Source organism: Pollachius pollachius (genome assembly GCF_949987615.1).
Source record: "Pollachius pollachius genome assembly, chromosome: 10".
NCBI classification, from domain to species: Eukaryota; Metazoa; Chordata; class Actinopteri; order Gadiformes; family Gadidae; genus Pollachius; species Pollachius pollachius.
Genome location: NC_136943.1, coordinates 10,353,563 through 10,377,720, shown reverse-complemented (window position 1 = coordinate 10,377,720; position 24,158 = coordinate 10,353,563). Strand labels below are relative to the sequence as shown.

The window sequence follows — 24,158 nt, the reverse complement described above, 5'->3', positions numbered from 1 at the left end:
CGTTTGTGTGTGTGTGTGTGTGTGTGTGTGTGTGTGTGTGTGTGTGTGTGTGTGTGTGTATGTGTGTGTGGGCGCGCGCCTGTGTGTATGTGGCATAAGAGTATGAGAATATGAATTAGAAATAGCGAAAAACACAAATTTATATAAGCATCCAAATCTGTTTATTGTAGATCGTATTGTAAATATTCATACTCATTTGACATTAATGTAACGAATGTAATGTAATGAAAATAAATATAATAAATAAATAAATAGATAAATAAATAAGACTAGTTTACACCATTTAAGACCTACCTGACCATATTATATGAATAACCTACAAAATCAGATACAATTTGATCTGATCTAGTATTCAGCAGTGTTCTTTTAAAGGGACGATTCTTTCAACACTGAAAACAGGTTGACATATTCAATTGATCTTCTTTTAAAATTTAAACAGTTCAAGTTCAGTGCCCACATATTGGTCGACTATTCATTTATGGCTTTAGGGTTTTTGCATATCTTCTAGAGAACTCATGCATGCTAGCTTTATAAAAATAGCTCCCTGCTAAATTCAGAAACATCTCCTACATTCTAACACGTATTTACCATTGCAAGCATTAAACGAGAAAAGCCACAGACCCAACCCTGTCTCGAATCCCTGGAGGCCTCTTGTAAAAAGTGTGCTGCAAGTCTTTGGGAGCAGAGAGAGAGGGGGGAGTCGGGAAGGGGTAAGGGAGAGAGGGAAGGAAGAAGGGAAGGAAGAAGGGAAGGAAGAAGGGAAGGAAGGAAGGAAGGAAGGAAGGAAGGAAGGAAGGAAGGAAGGAGGGAGGGAGGGAGGGAGGGAGGGAGGGAGGGCTGGGGAAAGAAGGGAGGAAGGAGGATGCACTGCCCCTGCTTAAACTGATCTTTAAATGGAGCCGAGCTCAGGAAAAAAAAGTATGTTAGCAATGGCTCCTTACTGCACAGAGAAAACAAGAAGTTAGGCAGCTGAGAGCCACGGGAACTTCTTTGTGGCATTAGCAGTAAGCAGCTAAAAAACACAGAGACCGCACTGTAGCAATAGCAAGAAGCAGCTAACAAACACAGAGCACTGCACTTTAGCATTAGGGGGAAGCAGCTAACAAACACAAAACACCTCAATGTAGCATTAGCAACAAGCAGCTAACAAATCAGTGTCACATGTTTGCAATGTGGGCACAATGCGTACACCTGCAGTACTACCTTTTGGAAAGTGTCTTCTGGCACACACATGTTTTATATTTAAAGTGTAGGCTTTATCATTAAAGCTGAAGCAATAATCTCTATAAAATATTCTCTTTTTTTAAAGACACTTGATGAAGACACTGCACAGAGACACAGAGACGCTGTGTTTCCACAGCCAATTTGAAAGAATGGCTTCCCGCTTCCCACTCCTCTCCAGGGGCGCCCCTCATGTCCCGTTTGTAGAGCTACTGTAACATTGTGCTGAAATGTGATCCTGTAGACAAAACGGAGACAAAAATATTGTTGTGGATATGGATGGTGTCTGATGTGGAACAGTCACGGTACCCATTTCAGACACACCCCTGCAAACTATTGCTTTTGAGGCTAAATAAAAAGAAGCGTTAAAACTCACAGTTGCACAGTAAAAATAAGGGCTGGGGTCAATATTGTAACCTAGAGATAATAATAAGTATTAGTATTTAATATAATAAGTAATACAAAAAATGTATATTACAATAAATATAATTTCTTTAGTCTGCTATACTATACTATTCCAACAAAATAACAAAACTAAATGCCTCATGTGGGAATATATTTGCCAAATAATTCAGAATCCCCTCAACTACTGACTAATTATAAAAAAATAAAAATATATGTGCTCCCTTTCAAATCATATAAAATCATACAAACATTTCTTCATATTTATATGCATGGCTTGAAAAACCGATCTAAACATCCACTTGTGATCCGGAGGTTGTTTCAGTTCGAACTGAAGGGACAATGGGGCCCCTGTGTGAACGGCCTGCAGGGCCTTTGAAACGTTTATCCGCCTTTAAAACGGAACTGCTGCTGCTCAAGGAAGCCGGCTTAAGCTGGTGTCTGGTGGCTGTTGATCAGTGTTAATATTACAGTGTAACCCAACGCCTGGGGGCCCCCGTCCGGCCGCAGGAACCTCGGAGAACCAGAAACCCAGTGCCGGGGGCCCGGCCTGCTCAGCTCCCCATGCACCCGCTGACATTGTTTTAACTTCTGGTTAAAAACGTCAACACAAATCAATCGCCCTAATCCGGCCGAGTGGAGCTATATGAAGAGAGTTACCTATTTTCCAGAAAGTTCCTTCTTCATGCAGGACTTGAAGTTGGTGAACTTTTCCTCTACTCGGATGCCCTGTTGGTGTGGGTGTGCAGGTGTGTGTGGGTGTTTTGTAAGGGAGAAAGAGAGAATGGAGAGAAAGACAGAGAGGGTTTGTCACCAGTGGGAGTCACGGTCCACTAGATGGCAGTATTATTTAACATAACCATGCAACAAGAGGTGACAGACTGTGGTGTCATTAGCAGACATGACAGAGGCAACCATCTTAATAAAGAGCGATGCACTAGGATATTACCAAAACCAGCATATTGTTGGCTCTTACAAAAAAATGGCAAACTGACATGTTTATCACCACTGTCGTACTCTTGGACAAAACTTGCTTTTCAAAAATGGTAATGCTTCAATAATTAATGCCCCCCCTCCCCCCCACCATCCAACTAGCTTATCTTGACTCAGCGTTCATCAACTTTGCTTGTTTGTCCCCGCAGGACACCGTAGATGTAGTCCCTCCTGACACATCATGAGTTAGCAGACAGAGTTGAGCTGACTTCCTCTCCTCCTAATCTCTGTTCTGCCAGCCCGGCTCCCTCTAAAAGATTACACATTACAAGTGTGGAGCTCAGCGATTTCTCTGGTGTCCCCTGTGCTCCTGAAGCAGTTCCACTGGTGTAGCATAGCATTCACCCTGCCTGGGCTACTGCCCTCACGCTAGTATAAGACACTTGGTGATAAAAAATTGCCACCAAGTATCAAGATAATATCAGACAAAAGATTTATTCTTCCCTCATTTTCTTTGTTTATATATAATGTGTGGGCTTTTTTAGTGCTGTAGTGAGTAAGATATTCACGGTGGCAGACTAGCATGACAGCTAGCTCAAACACCTTGATCCTACTATAAGCAGCGCTCTTTCTTTGGACTGACTGGACTCTCTGGACCCATCAGGGGGGTCCTCTTCCCTGTGGTAAGAGAACAATAAGAGGCGGGGGTGAAGAACAGGCTGACCTTCTCGCTGCGCTGGAGCCTCTCCTTCATGACGCCCAGGAACTCCTTGTAGCTCAGCTTGTCGTCATTGTCCTCGTCGAAGATGCGGAACACGGTGTTGACCACGTGGCGCGTCAAGTGGAGCCCGGTGGCCACGTACACGGCACGGGTGAACTCATCTGGGAACGGAGAGGTAGAGGAGGGGAACTCTTTGCTAGTCAGGGATTGATGTAACAGAGGGGCAAGATAGTGGGGGTGCCTATTGTTGTTTGGGGTCCCAAGCCGAAAGCCACTGGACGCGATCGATAAAGGCTCAGTTATGGTTCCACGTCGATGCAACGCAAGGAGCATGCAGACGCTTCCACGCAGTCGTGAACCTGTTTTGGTTCTGCGTCGGGTTTTAGTGAGCGGACCAATCACAGCCCTTGCTGATGTGTCGCCTCGACGCAAGGTTACATTTTTGGTTGGCATACGTCAGGCCCTTGCGGTGGACGCAAGGACAGTCCTCAAGGATTTAATGGGTCCGTAAACCCCTTTGTGTTGCGTCGAAGTGGAACGATGACTGAGCCTTAACACCAAAGGCCTAGCCTCAGACATCAGCACCGTTGAGCCGAGAGGCCTAACCTCTACCTGCTCCATATTGGCATTTATCTGAGATGAAATGACTAGATGGTAAATAGTTATATTGAACACAAAGTGTTTACCTTGGCCGATGGAGCGGTTGGCAAAGTTGTACATTTGCATTGCGATGGTGAAGTCCTCCAGGTTGTTCAAGAATTGGAAAAAAGAGCGAAACTCTTCAAAAGTAATTCCCTGTAAATGAGAAACAGTTATTCAGAAAGATAAAACCATCATCGCTTTTTTTTAACGATTATCAAAATGAAAAAGTAGGGAAATGTTATTGCTAGAAATTAGGGAATTGTCATGTTATTAAAGTGCTCACAAAATTTGTCATGAGCTCTCTTTGGTCCAAATTGGGTTACCTATATTCCAATTACTTTAATGCCACCATAAAGACAATACCAAATCTTTGGTCGTTTTCATATATTTGTGGCCAAAACTTGTGGCCAACAGATTTTTTTGATTCAAATATCACAGTGATGCTCTACCCTAGCCACCCAGACAAACCCCCCCACTTTTTTTAAAGCCCAAGGCCCCCCCCAACCTCCGGCTTTATACAGACGCCTCACGGGACGTTTAAAAACTGCAATCTTGGATAGTGCCTTTAAGGATATTGTGAGATTTAGAAAAAACGTTAAAGGTGGATATAAAAAAATATATATAAAATATAAAATGTAGATTAGAATAAGTACTCTAAGTGCCACAGGATGGTCCTTAAATTCTGCATTCTGCGCCCCTACTCGCGTTCGGAACCAAGAATGAACAAAGATCTCCGCTCGGGAGAGTCTTATTGGTTTACTGCAAAGCACCACAGATTCAAATGTTCTTTTCATCTCCATTCCATTTGATGTGTGTCTGCTGGGAAACCATCCGACTGATAAGCGATCAGAATGCGTAAACACACACACACACACACACACACACACACACACACACACACACACACACACACACACACACACACACACACACTCCTGGAGTTTCCCAGCGTGGTGGTGGGGAGATGCGGAGCTGTCAGGGTAGGATTGTAGCTATTGGAGAGAGGTCAGCCCCGTTTGCAGACTTTTCTAAAGCAGATTAACCTGATACTTAAATAAACAAAAACACAAGGGGGGATGAAACCCCAAACATCTCAGGGTGGCTGATGACTCAAACACAGGAGCCTATTGATCTCCACTCAACCATCTCCCTGCTACTAGCTCCTTCTCTCGCCAGGGGCCTCCCAAAGTAAGCAAACCGCTCAGCACACACCGACAGGAGCGCACACAAGCACTCGCGCACGCACACACACACACACACACACACACACACACACACACACACACACACACACACACACACACACACACACACACACACACACACACACACACACACAAAATACACACACACACACGCACACAGGCTAAACAAATGAAGTAATGAGTATTCTCTGACGCTTGGCTCTCCTCACATTTGGGCAACATAAAAAAAGGGTCTCTTGGCTGAACGCAGGGGCCCACTTGGTTATCAATGGAGATCTAGCAACACTCTACTCAGGCTGGCTGAGGAGCTGCGCACTTCTATTCACGCAGGTCAGTGTGGTGAGAAGGAAAAACATATTACAGGTAAAATGGACACTCCTCACTCTTCACCTCACTCCATCTAGTTCCCAGTTCGTCCAAGGGGCGGGCGGAGAGCCTGCCGTGCCTTTGGACTACAGTAATATTGTACTGGAGGAATAGGGGGAATGGTCTGGAGCTCCCGAGCTACAAAAGTCTGTTCCAACAATGCAATACACTCCAACAGTGCTTTAGTAATGCTCTCTGGGTTACCATCAAAACATATAAAACGATGGTTAAACCGTCGTTTAAAGAGTTGCATCTTTGGAGTAGCTATCTATGTACTCACATTTGACATTTAACAGTGTTGTTTTAAGACTATTTAAGGAGGTGGTCTGTCTGAGGAATTTGTATGCAGGCCTATTCATTTCTAAAAGTAAACAGAGTGCAGAGAGGTTAATAGTGTTGTAGAGAGCTTGCAAGCTGAGCAAAGCATTGTGGGAGGACAGACTATAAGGTCACCGGGGGATACAGGTAGTGTGTGCAAATCTGCAAGGTGAGGAAGGAGCGTCGGTGCAGCCCAGGGAATCAAAGAGTGAGTCACGGTGGAAAGCACCTACAGAGATAGACTGACTGACAGACAGACACAGGCAGGAGTACAGACAAGCAAGCAGGAAGGTAGACAGACAGACAGGTTGGAGGGCAGGCATGTAGGTGGGCAGACAGACAGACACAGACAGGCAAGATCGTGAGAGAGATAGAGAGACAGGCAGGAAGGCAGGTAGCGGAAAGATAGATAGATGGATGGATGATTGGATAGATAGATAGACAGACCGATTGACATCTAGATAGAAGGACAGCGATAGATATGGACATAAGTAACCTTTTCGTCCGGTATGCGGTTGCGGACGTTGTCTAGGTAGCCGCTGATGTTCTCCACGTTGGTGAAGCGCAGAAGGGTACGTGCAAAGTCCTCCTCACTGATGGTCGGCATGCCTTTGGAGTAGGACAGGAACTCTATCTCAAGCATCTCCGTCTGCAGGTTGTCCATGAACCTGGCGGGGGGAAGGGGGAGGAAAGAGACAGTCGCCGTTGACAGGAAACGCCGTCACCAGTGTGCGCAAAAAGAAAACACTTGACACCGTGTCAAACGCTGCCGCCGACCGTTGTGCAAAACCAGAGACATGCGCGTGCGCGCCCTCACCGGTTCAGTCTATAGTGTGCCGGTCACTGATTAATCAAAAAGGCATGAGAGTGTTTTTCTATTTTTTTTGCACTTACTTGTAAAAGTCCTCAAAGTTCAGCTCTGCCTTGCCCATTTTGCCAAAGAAGTGCACCAGGAGAGTCGTGTCGGCCATACGGTCATCATGCTGGGGTGGTACAACGGAAGATGTGGTTCAGTTACGCCAGTTGGAACAAAGACAAAACAACCTCAAGCACATGAGTAAAGTAAGGACTCACCCAAACATGGTGAGCGCTACTTGTTTTGAGAAGCACACACAAGCACACACAAATTAAGCAATTTAAATTCATAGCCCCCCACCTCCCCTCCCCAACCCACTGACCCCCTCTCGCATTTTTCCAAAGTACAACTTTGAAATACCAGGTAACCATTAGCGATGACACTTATTGAACCATGCTGTGAGCTTGTAAGCAGAAACGTTGGTTAATAACCATACCTCGGCTGAGCCATTAAACGATTCCTCAGCGGGTTAATGATTCAAATTTGACTTTGACTTAAACGAAAACGGAGGGAGTTATGTCGCTGCGCCGTGTTTGTTCAACACAGAGACAAGTGCAGCTCGCTGCAGGGGATGTGGCCCATGCAGTAGCATGGGGTCAATCTCAGTGCACAGCCACACTAGTACACTCAGTACACAGGCCTACACCTACAAACCAATCTGTTACTGGCATTATATGGAGTAAAATGTTATCATTTAGTGTTGAATACAAAACATGACTAAGGCATTAAACAAGCCATAGTTACCTGGCGGCAATCAGTGTTTGATCATGGTTCCACATGCTAGCAAGGCAGTGGAGACTGAACGTGGAATTCTCCTAATGTTTAGAACCAAGATGGCCGCTAGGTAACTTAGACCAAGAATAATGTTCCCTGGTTCTTCCTGTGAAGTGTCTCTTCAGATAAATGGTAAATGGACTGCATTTATATTGCGCTTTTCTACATTCACCCATTCATGCACACATTCACACACCGACGGCGGCGTCAACCATGCAGGGCGACCGGAAGCTCGTCGGGAGCACTAAGGGTGAGTTGTCTCGCTCAGGGACAACTCGACACTCAACAGCTAGGAGGAGCCGGGGATCGAACCAACAACCTTCCGGTTACCAGCTGAACCACTCTACCTCCTGAGCCACATGCCGTCCATTAGACGTTACAGAATGATGATGTAATGTAAATGTACATTTTAGGTTCTATGACCCGAATGTAGAAGATGGTTGGCCATGACTACCTCGGGGAGATCAGAGAACAGAACGTGACTAGTGCCTCGCCTGACAACGTCCCACATGCCCTTCTTGTCCGCATGCTGACTGTCTCTGTTCAGGACCTGAGGCGGTGGTTGAAGCACAGTGGTTAATTGCACACACCAACACACACACAATGCAGTCACAATCTCCAGGGTCAATCTCCAGGGGGGAGAGGGATCTTGATTAATAAACACAAAGGCCACCATAACAGAGACTGCGAGAAAAAGTACAATAAATACCAACAAAGATGGATGCACAGGCAGAGGAGATAAAAAAATGAAAAGAATGAGGGAGAAAGAAAGAAAAAATGGACGAGACAACTTCACAGACAAAAGGACAAACTCAAGCGCTCCGTTCAGGCAGGCGACCAAAGATCCGTATCTATCTCCCCTTAATTTCTATTCAGGCAGTTAGAGGGACATAAATAAGAGTTAGACTGGGATGACACCCACACATCTTCGAGGAGAGGCCATGGAAAACAATCCATCAAGCATGAAGCAAGCCTTCTCTGCACTGATGCGTGCAACCCTTTCTGGCAACACATTTAGCCAAGACATCTGCACAAGGTACACAGGGTGTGAAGGCTGAATGATGATTCATGCCAGGCTAACTATGTAACTGGAGCTGCCCCAATACATCACCATCACCGTCCCCTGAACTTGACGTGGGCTGCACAGCACACCCTTCATCCCGTCCGCACACACTTTGGGATTTGGATTAAAAAAACAACCCGGGATGATGCCTCTCTTTGTTCGTTGTTTTGGAAACTCGAGAAAGTGGGAAAAACTCGGCAGGTTGCAGCGTTGCACTTCTCTGGACTCGTTGTGCTAACTACGGTTTCCTGATGCCTAAAGCTTCTCTGCACACTGGCCAGGTCTTTTTTTAGAAAATTGCTTGTGCAGCAATTTTTGGAGTTACTCCAATCTTTCTTAGTGCGTTAACGTTGTTTTCGGCCTCACTCGCCTTGGATGAAAGCATCTGCTCGGTCAATCAAATGACCTCTGTAAATTAAAAAAACAGCAGGAGTCATATTATAAAGATTGACTGAGCAATTTGAATAGTCTCTAACTGTGTGGCTTATAAAAAATGACAAACAACGCTGGTAGTCCATGCCTTATTGATCCATGGGTTCTACCCTGTCATTCTTCATTAATGATTATCATTATTATTTGTATAATGTATGTTAGTGCGGCTAACGATGTGACTACTTCTGGTGGCAAAGGTAAAGCGTCAACAGTAATTTACTTGTAATTGGGGTCATGTGCAATAAGAAGGATCACACAGAATTAGTGCTCCGAGTGCTTTAGCAAAGCTATGATTTTCCTCTTTCCCGATTACAAACTCCCAACTTTGTTTTCCTATGCCCGCTCTTTGCCTCTCCTTCTGCTCCGTGCTGTGTTGTGTTCTGGCCTATCATTTCAGTCGCTACACCTCAACACCTTCCCGGTGTTAACATTCAAAAAGCCAGGCACGCGACTGTCGACCAATCACAAAACAGTTGTACAGCCTCGACACGCACACACACACACACACACACACACACACACACACACACACACACACACACACACTCGCTCTCCGGTGGAGCCTGCATTATTTGCACTTATTTGTCTTTTTCTTTTTTCATGGTTCACGCCTGGGGGGTGGCTGGCGGCGAGGCGGGGGTGTGGGTGGGCCGTGGGACAGCTGATAAAACAGCTCTTCCAAAGCTCTTTCATGGCTGCTCACCAGAGAGAGAGAGAGAGAGAGAGAGGAGGGAGAGATTTATGACTTCATCCCACAGCTAATTATGGACAAGTCTTTAATGCGCCACACTTTTTCCCCATTTGATCCCAACGAAAGGATCCTGCTCTGCTTGTAATTAGAATGTGATGGGGGAAAGCCCGTCCACAGGTCTCAACTGACAGGCCTGTTGTTCGACTCTGAAGGGGGAGAGAGAGAGAGAGAGAGAGAGAGAGACAGACTATCGAGGAGGGTCACGCTTCGAGTAATGAAGAACAAATCAAAACAAAACCGTCTGAAGCCTTCAAGCAGCATTTGAAAAGATGGGACTTTCTTTAGGCTAGGTCGGTCTAGCTGACATGGCTGTGTGTGTGTGTGTGTGTGTGTGTGTGTGTGTGTGTGTGTGTGTGTGTGTGTGTGTGTGTGTGTGTGTGTGTGTGTGTGTGTGCGTGTGTGTGTGTGGCTGTGGTTTAGCGAACTAGCTTGCGAACATGTTTGCATGTGTGCGCGTGTGCATTTGTGTGTTTCTCTGATTGGCATGGCGATCTTCATGGTCAAAGCCACCTCTAAAGGTAACCTAAGCCTGAATAGCACTCTGGGAGAAACTGTAAAAATAAAACATGGGGGTCCTGGAGGAATGCTGTCAGTGCTCAGGTACGACAGGTAAGAGCTTTTTCAAGTGCAATCCCTGCGCCCACAGCTTGCCCCACTCTGACAAAAGGCCTGCACATAAATCACTTGTATTGCAGGGGTGCTCCACAAAGCTCCATTAAAACAAAAGAGAAGCCTTTGGACTAACACACTAGCACGCACACACATACACATGGATACACATGCATGGACGTATGCATTGAACTGTGCATAAAAAAAAAGATGATGTCTTAGATTGAATCACATTTAACTGTATGTAGACCAATTAATCTATATATATATATATATATATATATATATATATATACTGCTCGACAAATGTCCATCAATACATACGCTGTGTGCATGGGACTTCTGATGTCCGTACAGCTGAAGGCTCTGAAACCCAAACAACAAGTGTGATATCAAGCCATAACAAAGGACATAGTAATGTATATATTGTGTATATAAAGATGTGAGTTAAGTCATATACATAATATGATCACATATTGGCCAGTGTATTGTAATACCCTTCTTGGCCACTGCTAGGGTGAACAGGATCATCAGGACACACCTCCACCCACAAAGTTCCCTCTCAGCACATCTTAGCATGTTCAAATCTAGAGTGCCCGTTGTGTCCATCTGATGGTGGTCCTAGGGGCGGTGGTTTTAATCTGGTGCGTGGGCCCAAAGATGCCACCATGGCTCGCTGCTGGCCCTCAGCGCTTGCTCGCCATTCTCTCGCCGTTGTGCTGGGGTTGGTGTGCGATAAGACCTCAAAGCATCCCTGCTGTGATTTCTGTTTAAATCTCTGTTGTTGACATCCACCTGCATGCTTCAGGCTCTGCCGCTGGGGAGATGAAAGCCTGCCAGGCATGTTTTACCCTGTACTGGGGCGACTCATCCAGCTTAGCCCCCTGCTCTGCACTCTGCTTGCGGTCGCTATCTCGATGTAGCACACAAGCTAAGGCTCCTACCTGAATGCTAAACATGTTAAGGATCAGCCACTAAACACGCTATACATCTTTTTTGGGAATATATGTCCGGGAATATGTGGTGGGTGCCCCGGTATTTTCTACAATTGATTTCCTGAATAAGTCTTGCTAAAGGTACAGCGTAACCCCTGGTTTTGAAATTGTTCTTTCTGATGGGTTCAAATAAGGGCCAGAAATGTCTCAAGTTGTTTGCATGGCAAGTGAAATCGTCTCGCACTGATTTCAGCCAGGCATGAACTTTTATGTCTTAAAGGTTTGGGTGTCCCAGTTTGAGAGTTTAAGAACTTTCAAGCCCTATTTCAGTTAAAAGAACTGTGCATTTGAAGATCCACTGGGTTGTTTAACGAGTTTCTCACCTTCAAGTCGGATCTCCGGGAGTCCTCTTCCTTCTTGTCCTTTTTCTTGCGGAAGATTTCCTCAAGCTTTTAAAAAAAAAAAAGAGGACAAGTCATTTTACTGACTATAAAGGAACTGAAAGGTGAAGGGCCTGGACATTGCAGAATCAAAGGTGAACCTCTCACCACCAGAAACTCCATCTGGTCCACCATTTGGTTCCCGTCCGTGTCCAACATGTTGAAAGCGATCTTGAAGCCCGCCCGGGGCTCTGAATAGAAACACATCCACCATGTTTACATTCAGCCATTACATGTTAACATCCCCTTTACGTTGATGTTGATCAATATAGGCACTGAACTCAACATTGAATCATCAATTAATAAATACCTACTTGTTAAAATGCAGAGCAGGAACAGGTACTCTGTGTAACTGATGACGCCTGGAGACAAAACAGTGGAACGTTAAAACAAATCAGCGACACTTATAATCCATGTGGGACCACATCAAACGACGCTAAGCGGTCGGTCGACAGCGGGCGGGAAAGCGGTTCAAAGGGATGCGCCCCCAAGTTGAACACTGCGCCCCCAAAGAAGCTGGCGCACACCTTCAAACAACAACAAAAAAAGATGTAATCTTCTTTTCCCTCTCTGGCATTGATAAAATCTTAAAAGGTGCTCTCTACCTTACGCTCGGTGTTCCCCTAACACAAACAACAGGCTTTAAAAAACTGAGCTGACCTATCTGGACACAAACCCAAACAAACGGAAAAGCCCCCGCGGCACCTCTCGGCGTTCTGTTTGGATAACAAGGTGTAATACATTCTCAAGTGATCTGTCACTGATCGAGGATCGCCTGATTCAGCTTTGTGTTCGCCTTTGTGTCCTACAACCCCGCTTTGTTGTGAGAAGGAAAAGACTCTGGCTGTCAGGACCCATCTCACCCGACAAACCTCTGGAGGGTCGTACCACACTGCCTCTGAAAGCATTCCCAGGCCTTTGTTTGCCGGGGAGGAGATAGAGAATTGAGCGTAGATAGTTCTGGGTGACTGGGCGAGGGTGTTATGGGAACAGGATTCAGGTATGGCAGGGTTTGCTGCAGGGATTCTTTTTCTGTTGTCGAAAAGAGACAGAGGGACACTGCGATGGGGACTCTTTCAGTACACAATCGAGCAACAAAGAAGAGAAGCCATCAGGATGTTTTTCCCTTTCTGCAGAAACTCAGGCCTGGGAAAAAAAAGACATGAGCGGGGCTAATAATAACCAGCATGTTGTTTGACGGAGAGGAAACGGGGCCATAATATATGGGGTGGAAAGCAGGAACTTGTGTGTCACTGGTATAAGGAAGATTGTCGAGCTAATGTAGAGAAAATGTGAGGGAAAAGTTGCCAGTGACATAGTGCACAATCCCTTCTTCATAATCCTCTATGTTTGACAGCCACGGCCTTATAATGACAACACATCTCTGGCTTCAAAGACCTTTCAAGCTCAAATGGGATGAGCACAGAGGAAAACCTTTAGGATTCCCACCATGGTTTAAGAAGCCCCACACATCTTCACTCTGGAAGGGAACACCAACCCCTCTTCCACCAGACCCCCCACCCCTCCTTCTCTCTTCCCTCTTCTCCACCCACCCACCCGACCCAACCCACACACACACACACACACACACACACACACTCTACACCACCAGCTCAAGTAGATGTTGTTAGACAATACAAAGAATTCCACAGAAACACTTCATACAGAGTGGCAGTCCCGGGGATGTAATCCAACGCCATTCTTAGTCTTGGTGATGTCCACGGTGATCGGGTGGGGGGGCAGAGGGGCATGTCTCAACATAGCTTGGCTTCAAACAGTCCCGTCCCGTCCCCCCCCCCACCCTCACACACACACACACACACACACCATTCTCTAAAGCGACGCTTTGTTCACAGATCAATCCAGTCCTTTTTTGCTCAACAAAGCCGCGACGTTTAACAGCAGGATTAAAAGCCCCAAATCCCAGCGCTGGCACTTAGCTAAAGCAACAGAGGTGAGAGCCAGTGGAGCACCGGAGCTGGTGTGTTCCCCACCACGTCGTTCTTCTTAAAAGAAATAACAGCGTCCGGTTGAAAAGTCTGCAGGCGCACAGCTGAGAAAAATGACAAAACCTTCGACATAGTTCAACACGGTGGCCTGTGAGCGCACACATTGCCATGCATCAGGGTCCCTAACCCCAACAGTTAAATCCTTTACTTCACTTTACAATCTGCGTTCAGGAGTAATCTGATTCTTCTCACCCCAGCCTCTGCCATTGTGACCTTATATGAACATAAAGTAAATGACAACTGGCTCCACCTTTGAGGAAACCCACATTGTTCTCTTTGAAGGTGTAAAAAAAAAAAGGAAACTATGCTATCCTCTTCTACTTTGAAATTGTGTTCGTCGGCATCCATGGTGTGCCACAAGAAAACACATTCCAACGCCGGCCTATCCATTTCCTACAAAATGTTTGCCATGAGTAACCTAGTATTGCTAATTAGGCCTTTATTTTGTGTATATAGTGACACAGGAAAAAAGGAATGTCTCTAGCCTCTTTCGTACACCATGTTAGTCGAGAACTAATTGATGACGGCTCTGGATTGATGGGGAGATAAGATAAGGGCTTTTACAGTTCAGTCGTGCTCTGCATCACATACACATTCGAGATTATACCATTACAGTCACAACGATGTCCATGATAAATAAATCGATCCTCGTGGCGAATACGTAAACATACAGATGATTATTCTTCCTATTGTTCTTTTTTTCTCCTTGATTTTCACCTCGCAAACCCATTGAAGCAGGCTGTGAGCTTCCCTATCGAGACACCGATATCAGTGCCCCCTCCACAGCCGCGACGTGTGTGTGTGTGTGTACGGATGAGTTACATGACGTCAGGAGGAGCAGCAACCTACCTCCTTCTTGAAGGTTCCTGAACAAATTAGAAGATCCTTTCCAAACAGGCGGGGTGTCACCCAGGATCTGCTCCAAATCCTTTGAGGACACGAGAGGGAAAAGAAAAACAAATCTCATTCTTCTCCTCTGCTCAACAACGTCAATGCCACTGGGTTGGTTTCAGCATGCTTTGATGTCTTCTTTAGCGTTATGCCATGTATTTCTATAATACATGGTATTGCGATTAGAAAATAATCGTATTTATGGCAGACAATAAAAAGCAACTCACCTTTTTCGTGAGAGACTTCCATGCCCTTTTACCTTAATAAGAAAACACATTAGGTCACGATTAGTTCATTCTTTCAACATAAGTTGTTGTGAGGTGGGATCCAGGAACCATTAACAACTTAAATGATGGGGGGAAAAAACAGAGGTAGAAGCGGGAAATAGAAATAACAAAAGTGAAATCATGTGTAGGTGAGGGCTGGATACAACCTCAAGAGAGCAACATAAAGTCCAAATCACCTAAGACACATTCCAATACTCCATAAAACACAGACTGGTCAGGAGATAAGGCTGGATGCCTCATAAAAAGGCAGCAGGCTGGGTGAATCACGGCGGCCTATAGCAGCTCCAACACGATAACACACTCCGGACACATTTAATGTCAGGGATTAGGGTGCCCTTATGATTACTCACCCTGCAGTGAAGTAGGTGTCCAAATGAACAAGTAAAGATAAAGGAGAGATACGCTCCCAAGTGTAAACAAGTAGGGGGCTGACACGCATGGGGCCAGCGTGGAATCGCTTCCTCAGGGCACATTTCTTTTGTTTGATTTGATTTGTTTGACATTACTTTCACAGAGAGATTGCAGTGACATTTGTCTTTTTAAATGAAAGGATACTGCTGCCTATGCCCAATATTGAAGGTCTGACATGGTGGGCTTTTGTTTTGATCAATACCTGCTAATACAAATGACAGGTTCCTTGAGTTTAAATCTGAAGGAAAAGTATGAATTCCTCCTTTGATCCCAATCAGGGTCAACAGTTTGTATTAGGATAATAACACAAATATGTATTTTATAGTGGCCATGCTCAGATTTTTCCTAGATCTACTCAATGTAAAAACCAGGCATTCTGGCTCAGACATTATGTAACTCAATACTCTGGGCAACTAGACTTGTGTAATTTAAGAAAGGGCTTTGAAATCTCTTTTGTGATCTAATGAAATGCCCAAAAAAGCCACAACGGAAACTTTATCAGTTTGAAAATCTATAAATACACTTGGGATGTCTGATTGCACTTGAAACGGGATGCTGAACAAAACATCAATGTTATACACATTCTTTGGACCTGTATGTGGCTTTCTGCGGCTGTTACCACATAAATGAGCCATAAAAGTAGGGTCGCGGGTAGAGATGCCTATCTTTATGCAGGTGTTATGACTGTAGCACTTCTAGCCAATCCAAACTCATCTCTTTACGAGGAGCTTCACAGCAAGTCAGTCTCAGAACACCCCACCAATGCCTTTGAAAATCATTGAAGTTGTTCTAGAATGGAATGGAAGTCATTCTGGTACTCTTTAATGAAGCTATATTAGAGTTTCATTAAGCAAATACGAACTTGATCACATTGTTGGCCCCCTGTATAAATGCATGATTGACTAGATAATAGTCAATCGTGAGTCAGTTGTTTTTTTTGTATTAAAAAGGTTATTTACCAACATTCAAGTACAAAATTGTTTTTATACACTGATGAGCATTGTGAATACATTAATAACTATTAATGATTAAATATGACTAAATCTGTTGTCTGCGGTTGTCATTTCATTCAAAAGTTGAATCACCCGTCACCCAAGCCGTAAAACGATATTGCAGCTCAACATCATATGAAGAACATATATACGAAACAGCAGAAAACCACCTATCGCTCTACATGGATAGAGATGAAATGACAGATGTAACTCATGTTGGTATTTAACACTGTTGGACTCACGTTTAGGCTCGGCCAGGGTGACGGACTCAATGAAGTTGCGGGGTGTCATGTAGAACTGGCCCTCCACTTCCACAGAGCTGAACAGGCGAAATCTGTTCTCATACGATGACATGTACACATAGCCCTCGTCCAGCTGGTCATAGGGCCTGGCCTTTGGCTACACACACACACACACACACACACACACACACACACACACAAACACACACACACATAAATAAAACACACACATTAATAGATATACAATCATATACACACACACATATATAGACAAACACACACACACATACATATACATAGAGGCAATCAGAAACATAAAAGCACAGCGATACATAGAAACACACAAAAATACACAGAGATACACACACAGGCAGCATCACACACATAGTCAGACCCCCCGCCCCCCCCCCCCTCCCCACACACACACACACAGAGACATACACAAGGAGAGACAGCCTATTACGTGCGTATCAACAATGATAATAAGAGTCTGAAAGGTGGACTCCAATCTGAGCGTTGTCATGGCTGCCCCAGCGAGGCACGAAGAGCTCTGGTCACATGGAACAACAGAGAGGCCTGTGCTCCCACTGGCTAATGGCAGCACATGTTATGTCAGGCCTTCCTTGTCATCCAGGAGAACCAGATAATGTACCTACAAATGTTGGAGCCGGGGCAGATCAGAAGGCCGGGGGGGGGGGGGGAGGGGGTGAGGACAGAGTGGATCTCTCTTTGGGGTGGCAGCCTGCCAACTCCACTGGGCACAGGGCGCGCACCCAGGGAATGTCTGCCCCTCTCCGCTCAACCATTAACTCTCTCTCTCTCTCTCTCTCTCTGCAGCCCAGGGCTCATCAGATGTCAGCGCACACACACACATACACACACACACACACACACACACACACACACACACACACACACACAACACACACATGCAAGCACCAAAGCACAAACACATATGCGCCCATATGCATGCATACACACACATTTGCAATCACATGCATACACATGGAATCAAACACGCACACACACACACACACACACACACACACGCGCGCACACACACACACACACACACACACACACACAGCCTCGTCACCAGATCCAGTTTCCAGTGTTGTCGCATTCCTACCTCTAAACCCACCGATTAAGATTCACCCTCTACCTTCCCTTGATCCCTACATTAAGATCTCAAGTGCTGATAGAAAGCAAACCACCCTGACTTAGAGATATCTTGTTAACCTGATTTGGTTATGCAAGCTTATTAGGTTGGTATGTGTTGTAGGCCACAGAAAGCTGTTCAATGATCTCAGTAACGTGTCATACAGCTTAAATAGATGGTGTAATATGTCCAACAAATATGATATGTATGAAGCATGCATGATCTCAATAACGGATGAGGTAACTGCAGCCAGGGCATCTTTCTGCTGCTGAAGTTGTGTAATATAGAATTGTGTTATATTGTAACCTTATAAACTCAGGAACATATATCTCTTTATTAATGCAGTAGATGTGTGCTAGATTTAATAAAAAAAATATCAGTCTCGTATAGTTACCCATTTAAAATGTGACTCTTGCCTTATAGTAATTTGGTGAAACTCTCAGGATTAAATAAACACACATGTCACGTGACGGGGGAACAGACAGACGATGCTTCCTTTCAGCACCGAAGCTGGCGGATAGTTCCTTCATCGTAACGAGACGCTGGACGATGTTAAAATAGTTGTCACCAAAATGTGATCATTTGGTCTCCGATTTTTTGGTCAAACATTAAGGGCAACGCTATTTGAGGATAATTTTTCGCCTACGCTCTGAAGCAACTTATATCTCATGCAAGGTATTGTGTTACTAGGAGGAGCAGTGCATGCATGCCAGACGTCCCGACGAACACAGCCTACCTTGTCGCTCGCCGATACTGATGGCAAAGCCAGATGCAAAACTCGAGCTTCGACATAGCTCGCAGTTCCTGAGCGCCTACCATCAAAACCGTAGAAATAATAAGCTATCCCAGCCCCGGCGCTGACGCAGGATCCAGCTGTCATGTATTTTAACACATTGCCTTTCTTTGACGCTTGTTTGCCTGTCGCATTCGTCCCTCCTTTTGAGATATTAGCGAACGTCGCGACGAGCCGGCGCAGGGCAGCCATGGTTGTTTATGTTGTCGAGAAGTCGGAAGAGAAGCGGACGCTCTGTTCCCTCGCGAGAAATACCGCGGAAATAATGACGCGGACCGCTCTCAAACGGCCCGCTGGCGAGTTAACGATTGTCAACGACGCTCATTTTATTATGATCATAAAGAGAATAATAATTATAACAATAATTACTAAAATTATTACTAGTTGTAGTCATAGTATTATTATTAGTTTTTTTTTGTTATTAGAGATATTTTAGGCTATTAGAGGTATTTTAATTAGACATTTCATTAAACTATTGTATCGTCATTGGATATTTATTTTTAACAACGTTGCACCGCTGTCACAGCATTAAACCCCTTTGACTCTCTCTCTCTCTCTCTCTCTCTCTCTCTCTCTCTCTCTCTCTCTCTCACACACACACACACACAAACACTCTCTGCCCTCTCTCTCTGTTTCCATCTCTCTGCCCTCCTCTCGCTATGTCTCTATGTATCTCCCTCTCCCTCTCTCTTTCTCGCTCTTTCTTTCGGACAGAGCGTCTGTCATTCGCTCTGTCTGTCTATCTCACACACACACACATAGCACACACGCGCGCTCGTGCGAATGATAGCACACGCACACACTTCCTCTCTCTCTCTCTCTCTCTCTCGTGCTCTCCTGTTTTCTGCCTTGGGAGGAGGACAGATTTCTGCCAGGGCACGTCTTAACTGTGACAGCCCCGCCCATTACTAGTCCTGTGGTTTTGCACCTGCCTCGCCACTCCTGCTACTTTTATTCAGCAGCTCCTACCTGCACTGCAGTGATTCAGCACCCCGATCTCTTCCTCTCAAACCAAAACCACTATCGGACCCGGGAAGCCACCAATAACTGTGCAACATTTGGGGCATTTCTTTCCTTTTTAAATTACCGTATACATTCACTAGCGGAGGCTATACCGGCCGGGGCAAACCCACAACCGTGACTGCAGGCAACCTCTGCTGATGCAAAGAAACACCAGTAGTGAGTAAACATTTGTGAGCGTGCTGTGAAGATATTTTTTTCCGGATGCTTGTGTGTGTTTTAATGTCAAAGGGAAGCAATCCGTGTCGCTGGGTGTCCTTGCACAGCGGGGGTACGTGCTAAGTAACGGATGTGGACGTAAACATGCAATAGGTGACAGTAGCAACCAGGTACTACGCACCAGCGCTCCCCGCGGACCTCCTCGCTGAACTTTAGCCGCTACGGCAGCACTGACGCGCCACGGAGCCGGATTTCTGCTCATGGCTGCCCTGGGAGAAGTTGGAGGCTACCTTCATCAAGGCATCGATGGGGTTGGACACGTCGGGTCTCATTTCCTGCTCAACCCTCTCGGAGGGGACGGTCCGGCGCTGTTGGCGGAGCACCACCTCATACCTGGCGAGAGGCTCTCCCGCAGCACCACGGCGGATTTAACCCACCTGAAGGGGATCCTCAGGAGGAGACAGTTGTATTGTAGGACTGGCTTTCATCTCGAGATACACCCGGGTGGTATTGTGCAAGGGACAAGGAAAGACCACAGTCGCTTTGGTGAGTATTATGTTATCACAGTAGTGGTATTATGCATCTTGCCTCTATATGATGTAATAACTCAACCCCAAACACGCACAGCCCTATGGCTTTGCATATAGTCCTATATACCTTTGGGGAATTTGATATTGTATCATTATTCATTTTATTATGATTTTGATTATTTGTATAACTAATAAAGTTGTGTTTGTTACATTATTAATATTAGTAGTAGTAGTATTTTTATTAGTGTTGTTAGCATTATTCTTATTCTAAGTTATTAGTACTGATTATAGCAGTAGCAGTAGCCGTAGCCTATATCATCTCAATACAGTATATACCAAATACCCAGTTCCTGTCTGTAGCAGACATTTCTCCTTCAAAAGGAATCCACATGTCATCGGAGGAAAAAGACGGTGCGTGAGACGGTTTGACCCTCTCAGTGACAACCTTTCATCTCCGTCGTCCAATGGGACCTCATAGAACAACTGTGTCATTCTTCCCCAGGTATTCTGGAATTCATAAGCTTGGCGGTGGGCTTGATAAGCATTAAAGGGGTGGACAGCGGTCTCTACCTTGGGATGAATGACAAGGGGGAGCTGTATGGCTCTGTGAGTATACCACACACACATCTGTGCTGATTCATGCTCTCATCCGCATCGCCGCTCATCCTCCTTCCTCCCTTCCTTCCTTTCGTTTTTTTTCCTTTTCATCCGATTAAAAACGGTTCCCGTTTAGATTTTTTTTCCGCATGTTCGTCGTACCTTTTTGAAGTATTAAGATAAGACCACTTTGGTCCATAAAGAATAAGGCCACAAACGAATAGCTTGTTTTTATAATTTATATTTAGTTTATATCTATATTTATTTTGCTGATACATTCACTCACAGCTAGCATGCTTTCATAATAACACCTTGAACTATACTTCACATCAAACAATTCAAAAACAATCCCCCAAATCAAAGAAACACTGTTAAACCCGATGCTAATCGATGGATGCGCTTGTTTCGTCCGCAGGAGAAGCTGACGGCGGAGTGCGTCTTCCGGGAGCAGTTTGAGGAGAACTGGTACAACACGTACTCGTCCAACCTCTACAAGCACGGCGAGAAAGGTGCCCGCTACTTCGTGGCGCTCAACAAAGATGGCACGTCGAGGGACGGCACCAAATCGCGGCGACACCAGAAGTTCACCCACTTCCTGCCGCGGCCCGTGGACCCGGATCGTGTGCCCGAGCTCTACAAGGACATCCTAGGCCAGAGCTGATCCCACGGGCACCGGCAGCAGTGTGTTCCGGGTCGAGGCATGGCCGCCATGGGGTCAAAGGTCTGCCAGCGAGCAGAAGACAGAGACAGACAGACAGACGCACGCAGAGAGAGAGAGAGAGACAGAGAGAGAGAGAGAGAAAGAGAGCAGGCCAGGGATGTGGCCCCCATTGTGGAGACCTTGGGATAGACACAATAGGGGCCCGCAGCCTCAGCCCGGGCCCTTGGGATAAAGGCCCTCGGGGGTGGGGTGGGAGGGAGGGACGGCTCCCATGTCGGAATGCGCGGGCCGTCTCTCAGCGGCGAGGAGGACAGTCTAGAATGTCCGACTTTGTCAACCTGCACGCAAAAAGCATGAGGGGGTCGTTTGTTTCAGAGGCCGGCCGACCCTAAGTGTACCTGGGAAGAAGAGGGAGAGGGGGAGAGGAGGGGCCGGGGGGCGGGCCGGGGGTCTGCAGAGGGAAGCCGAGCCGGGTTCAGGAGCAGTCTGTTGCGATGCCGGCAGCCCGGGACAGATGTACCGGTCGCACGGAGACGCCAGCTGGCGTTGGAATCCTTGGGAATGGCGGCTCTCACGGGAGCGGTGTTTTGAATCGAGTGCCGTGCCGTCGGCGGGTTCAGAAGGACTGTGAAGGAATTCAGCTGTGGATTTTTCTTACCTGTGACTCCTTTGATAAAAGACAAAAGTGTACAAAGTTATTTATTCTTCTTAAATACATATATTTATGTTATATATTTATTTATTTGAGAATATATTTTTACTGTTAGATACGTGCGATATAAAGATACCACTAGAAACTGTATGGATGCCATTTTAAGATGGAATCGGTGTGTATCCTCTGTTTGGAGGAGGGTTCTTGTTTGCTCTATGTTTGCTCGTGATTATAACAGCTATGAACTATAGTCTCTCTATAACAAGTGGCAACTTTTTCAAAAAAACCTGCCATAGACCAAGATATTTTACCCCCTTTTGAAACAGACCATTTATGATTTAAGTTGGAAAATTCCCTCTGATGTGTTATTTTTGTTATGGTTAATGATAATAATAGCAACAGCAATGAATAGTAACTTTCACATACATTAATGCGAGCCAAATCAAAAGATTATGATGAATTCAGAATAAGTTATTCTTTTGAATTAATAAAACGACAAATATGGCTACGACTCAAATTGTGTTGTAAACAAACGTGTATACAACAAGGCAGTATTGTTTGTTTGTTAACTTCAACACTATGCAAAATGAAGTGTGTTTTCCCAACGGGGCCCCAAGCCTTATAGAATTTTAACAGATTTCTATATTTTTTTAAAGTGTACTTTACCGGTTGGCTTTTGTCTTGCAAAATGTTGTCAGTTCAAACATATAAACCCACTTACGAGACCAATGTTGTCCCTTCTTTTATGATTGCCATTATGCCCAGAGACGAGAGCGAGTTCACATGCATGCATAAAACACTTCAAAGCCACTCTGGGACGCCGTGAACAGAGTGGCCTCGCGTTGACACGATGGGCTCCATATAAACAACTGACCTTTCGCTCTGACCCAGTCATTAGGCAGCTGTATAAAAAAAACTAGAGGCCAAAGTGATAAGGATTAAGTAATCGCCGTTGACAAGAGAATGATATTCTCATTGAAAAGACTTAATTCGACGACGGGGGGGACAGGGAGGGGTGTGGGGGGAGGGAGCGCAGGGCTATAACGTTGCCAAAAAATCTCCCGAAACGCCAAACGAAAGTGTCCAATGTATGATTTTTTTTCTCCTCCGCGACTACCCGTCTTCCCCTGTGCTGACAGCTTGAGAGACCGAAAGGACAGGCTCCACTAAAGCGTTGGCATGTCTTTGTTGTGAAAAAAAATGTCGTACAGAGAGATTGTCTTACAATATCCTCACTTTTTTTCTCCCCCCAACAATGAGGGAAATGTTTATGGTGGGCCGTCTTCAAACGGGGCTGCGATACAGCCGCCCCAGTGAGTGCCTGCATCTCGCCATTAACCAAAAGAATGTTATGGGGGAAACATTGTCGAGGAAGTGATGTGATGTCGCGGTTTCCTCTCCCCCCCTTCTAGTGATCTTCAAACAATAGCTCAAATAGTGATACACCAAAAAAAACAACAGTGTCTCTTAACACTATCGATATATCTCAGCACTGTTTCATGTATGGTCGGGAGGAGATCTCTGTTGGAGCATGAAGGCACGGCCTGTGATCTTAGCAGCTGTCTAATGGCAGGCCAGCGGGTATCTTAATGTGGGGAGGCAACCGCTGCTGCCAACTGTGTCTCTCGCTCTCCCTCTGCTCCCATACTATGGGACTTTCCCATGTGCACACCTTGAACATCAACCCATTTATCCCAGCACTTTATTAGCAACTGTAGTTGTGAGCATTTAGAACCTGTGTGGGCTGTGCTTCCACCACACATGAAATGACATTGTTGGTTGAGAGCGGACAACGTGCTAAAATAATCGCATGGGTGGATTTTTTTTCAAAAAGTAATTTATTTTGAAAAGCCTTCTCCTATGGAGCATCTTAATATGTAGTGCTGCTTTGCTGATCATGCAAAACCTCCTAAGAGCATTTCCAGTGTATGGAACAATGCATTGTGATGTTTTTCTTTAACCTGTCCTTTAACCTGCATTATAGAAGGCTGTATCATTGCAAACAGTGAATGTGACTAAACAGACCTAGCATAGTTTGGACCAGCTGCTCTGCTGTGATCAGCTTTCTGCATGAAAGACACAAAGAA

At 45.4% G+C, this 24,158-nt stretch overlaps 2 protein-coding genes across 4 annotated transcripts; one reads left to right on the top strand and one right to left on the bottom strand.

The window, feature by feature from the left end:
• Positions 1-150: 150 nt before the first annotated feature.
• On the bottom strand, positions 151-18,644 carry micu3b (mitochondrial calcium uptake family, member 3b; the record flags this gene model as incomplete). 3 transcript variants are annotated; one of them, XM_079745448.1, is made up of 14 exons in its annotated part: positions 151-1,459; positions 2,284-2,352; positions 3,281-3,438; positions 3,964-4,072; positions 6,305-6,476; positions 6,703-6,791; positions 10,618-10,659; positions 11,612-11,677; positions 11,777-11,859; positions 11,983-12,030; positions 14,527-14,605; positions 14,796-14,827; positions 16,501-16,657; positions 18,396-18,644. In XM_079745448.1, the coding sequence occupies 13 exons, from the start codon at positions 18,642-18,644 to the stop codon at positions 2,284-2,286; spliced, it is 1,353 nt and encodes a 450-aa protein (XP_079601574.1). In that variant the 3' UTR covers positions 151-1,459. The 3 variants fall into 3 exon arrangements, with proteins under 3 accessions (XP_079601574.1, XP_079601575.1, XP_079601576.1); XM_079745449.1 differs by lacking the exon at positions 10,618-10,659 and adding an exon at positions 7,893-7,988 and having other exon boundaries at positions 18,396-18,629; XM_079745450.1 differs by lacking the exon at positions 10,618-10,659 and having other exon boundaries at positions 18,396-18,629.
• Positions 18,645-19,503: 859 nt separating this feature from the next.
• On the top strand, positions 19,504-21,550 carry fgf20b (fibroblast growth factor 20b). The gene is made up of 3 exons (XM_079744662.1): positions 19,504-20,177; positions 20,664-20,767; positions 21,174-21,550. The coding sequence occupies exons 1-3, from the start codon at positions 19,892-19,894 to the stop codon at positions 21,417-21,419; spliced, it is 636 nt and encodes a 211-aa protein (XP_079600788.1). The 5' UTR covers positions 19,504-19,891; the 3' UTR covers positions 21,420-21,550.
• Positions 21,551-24,158: the final 2,608 nt, after the last annotated feature.

Coding starts and splice junctions, on each gene's coding strand:
- fgf20b (XM_079744662.1), top strand. CDS start 19,892: ATGGCTGCCCTGGGAGAAGTTGGAGGCTACCTTCATCAAGGCATCGAT. Junction 20,178..20,663: donor GAAAGACCACAGTCGCTTTG/GTGAGTATTATG, acceptor ATTCTTCCCCAG/GTATTCTGGAATTCATAAGC. Junction 20,768..21,173: donor AGGGGGAGCTGTATGGCTCT/GTGAGTATACCA, acceptor TTTCGTCCGCAG/GAGAAGCTGACGGCGGAGTG.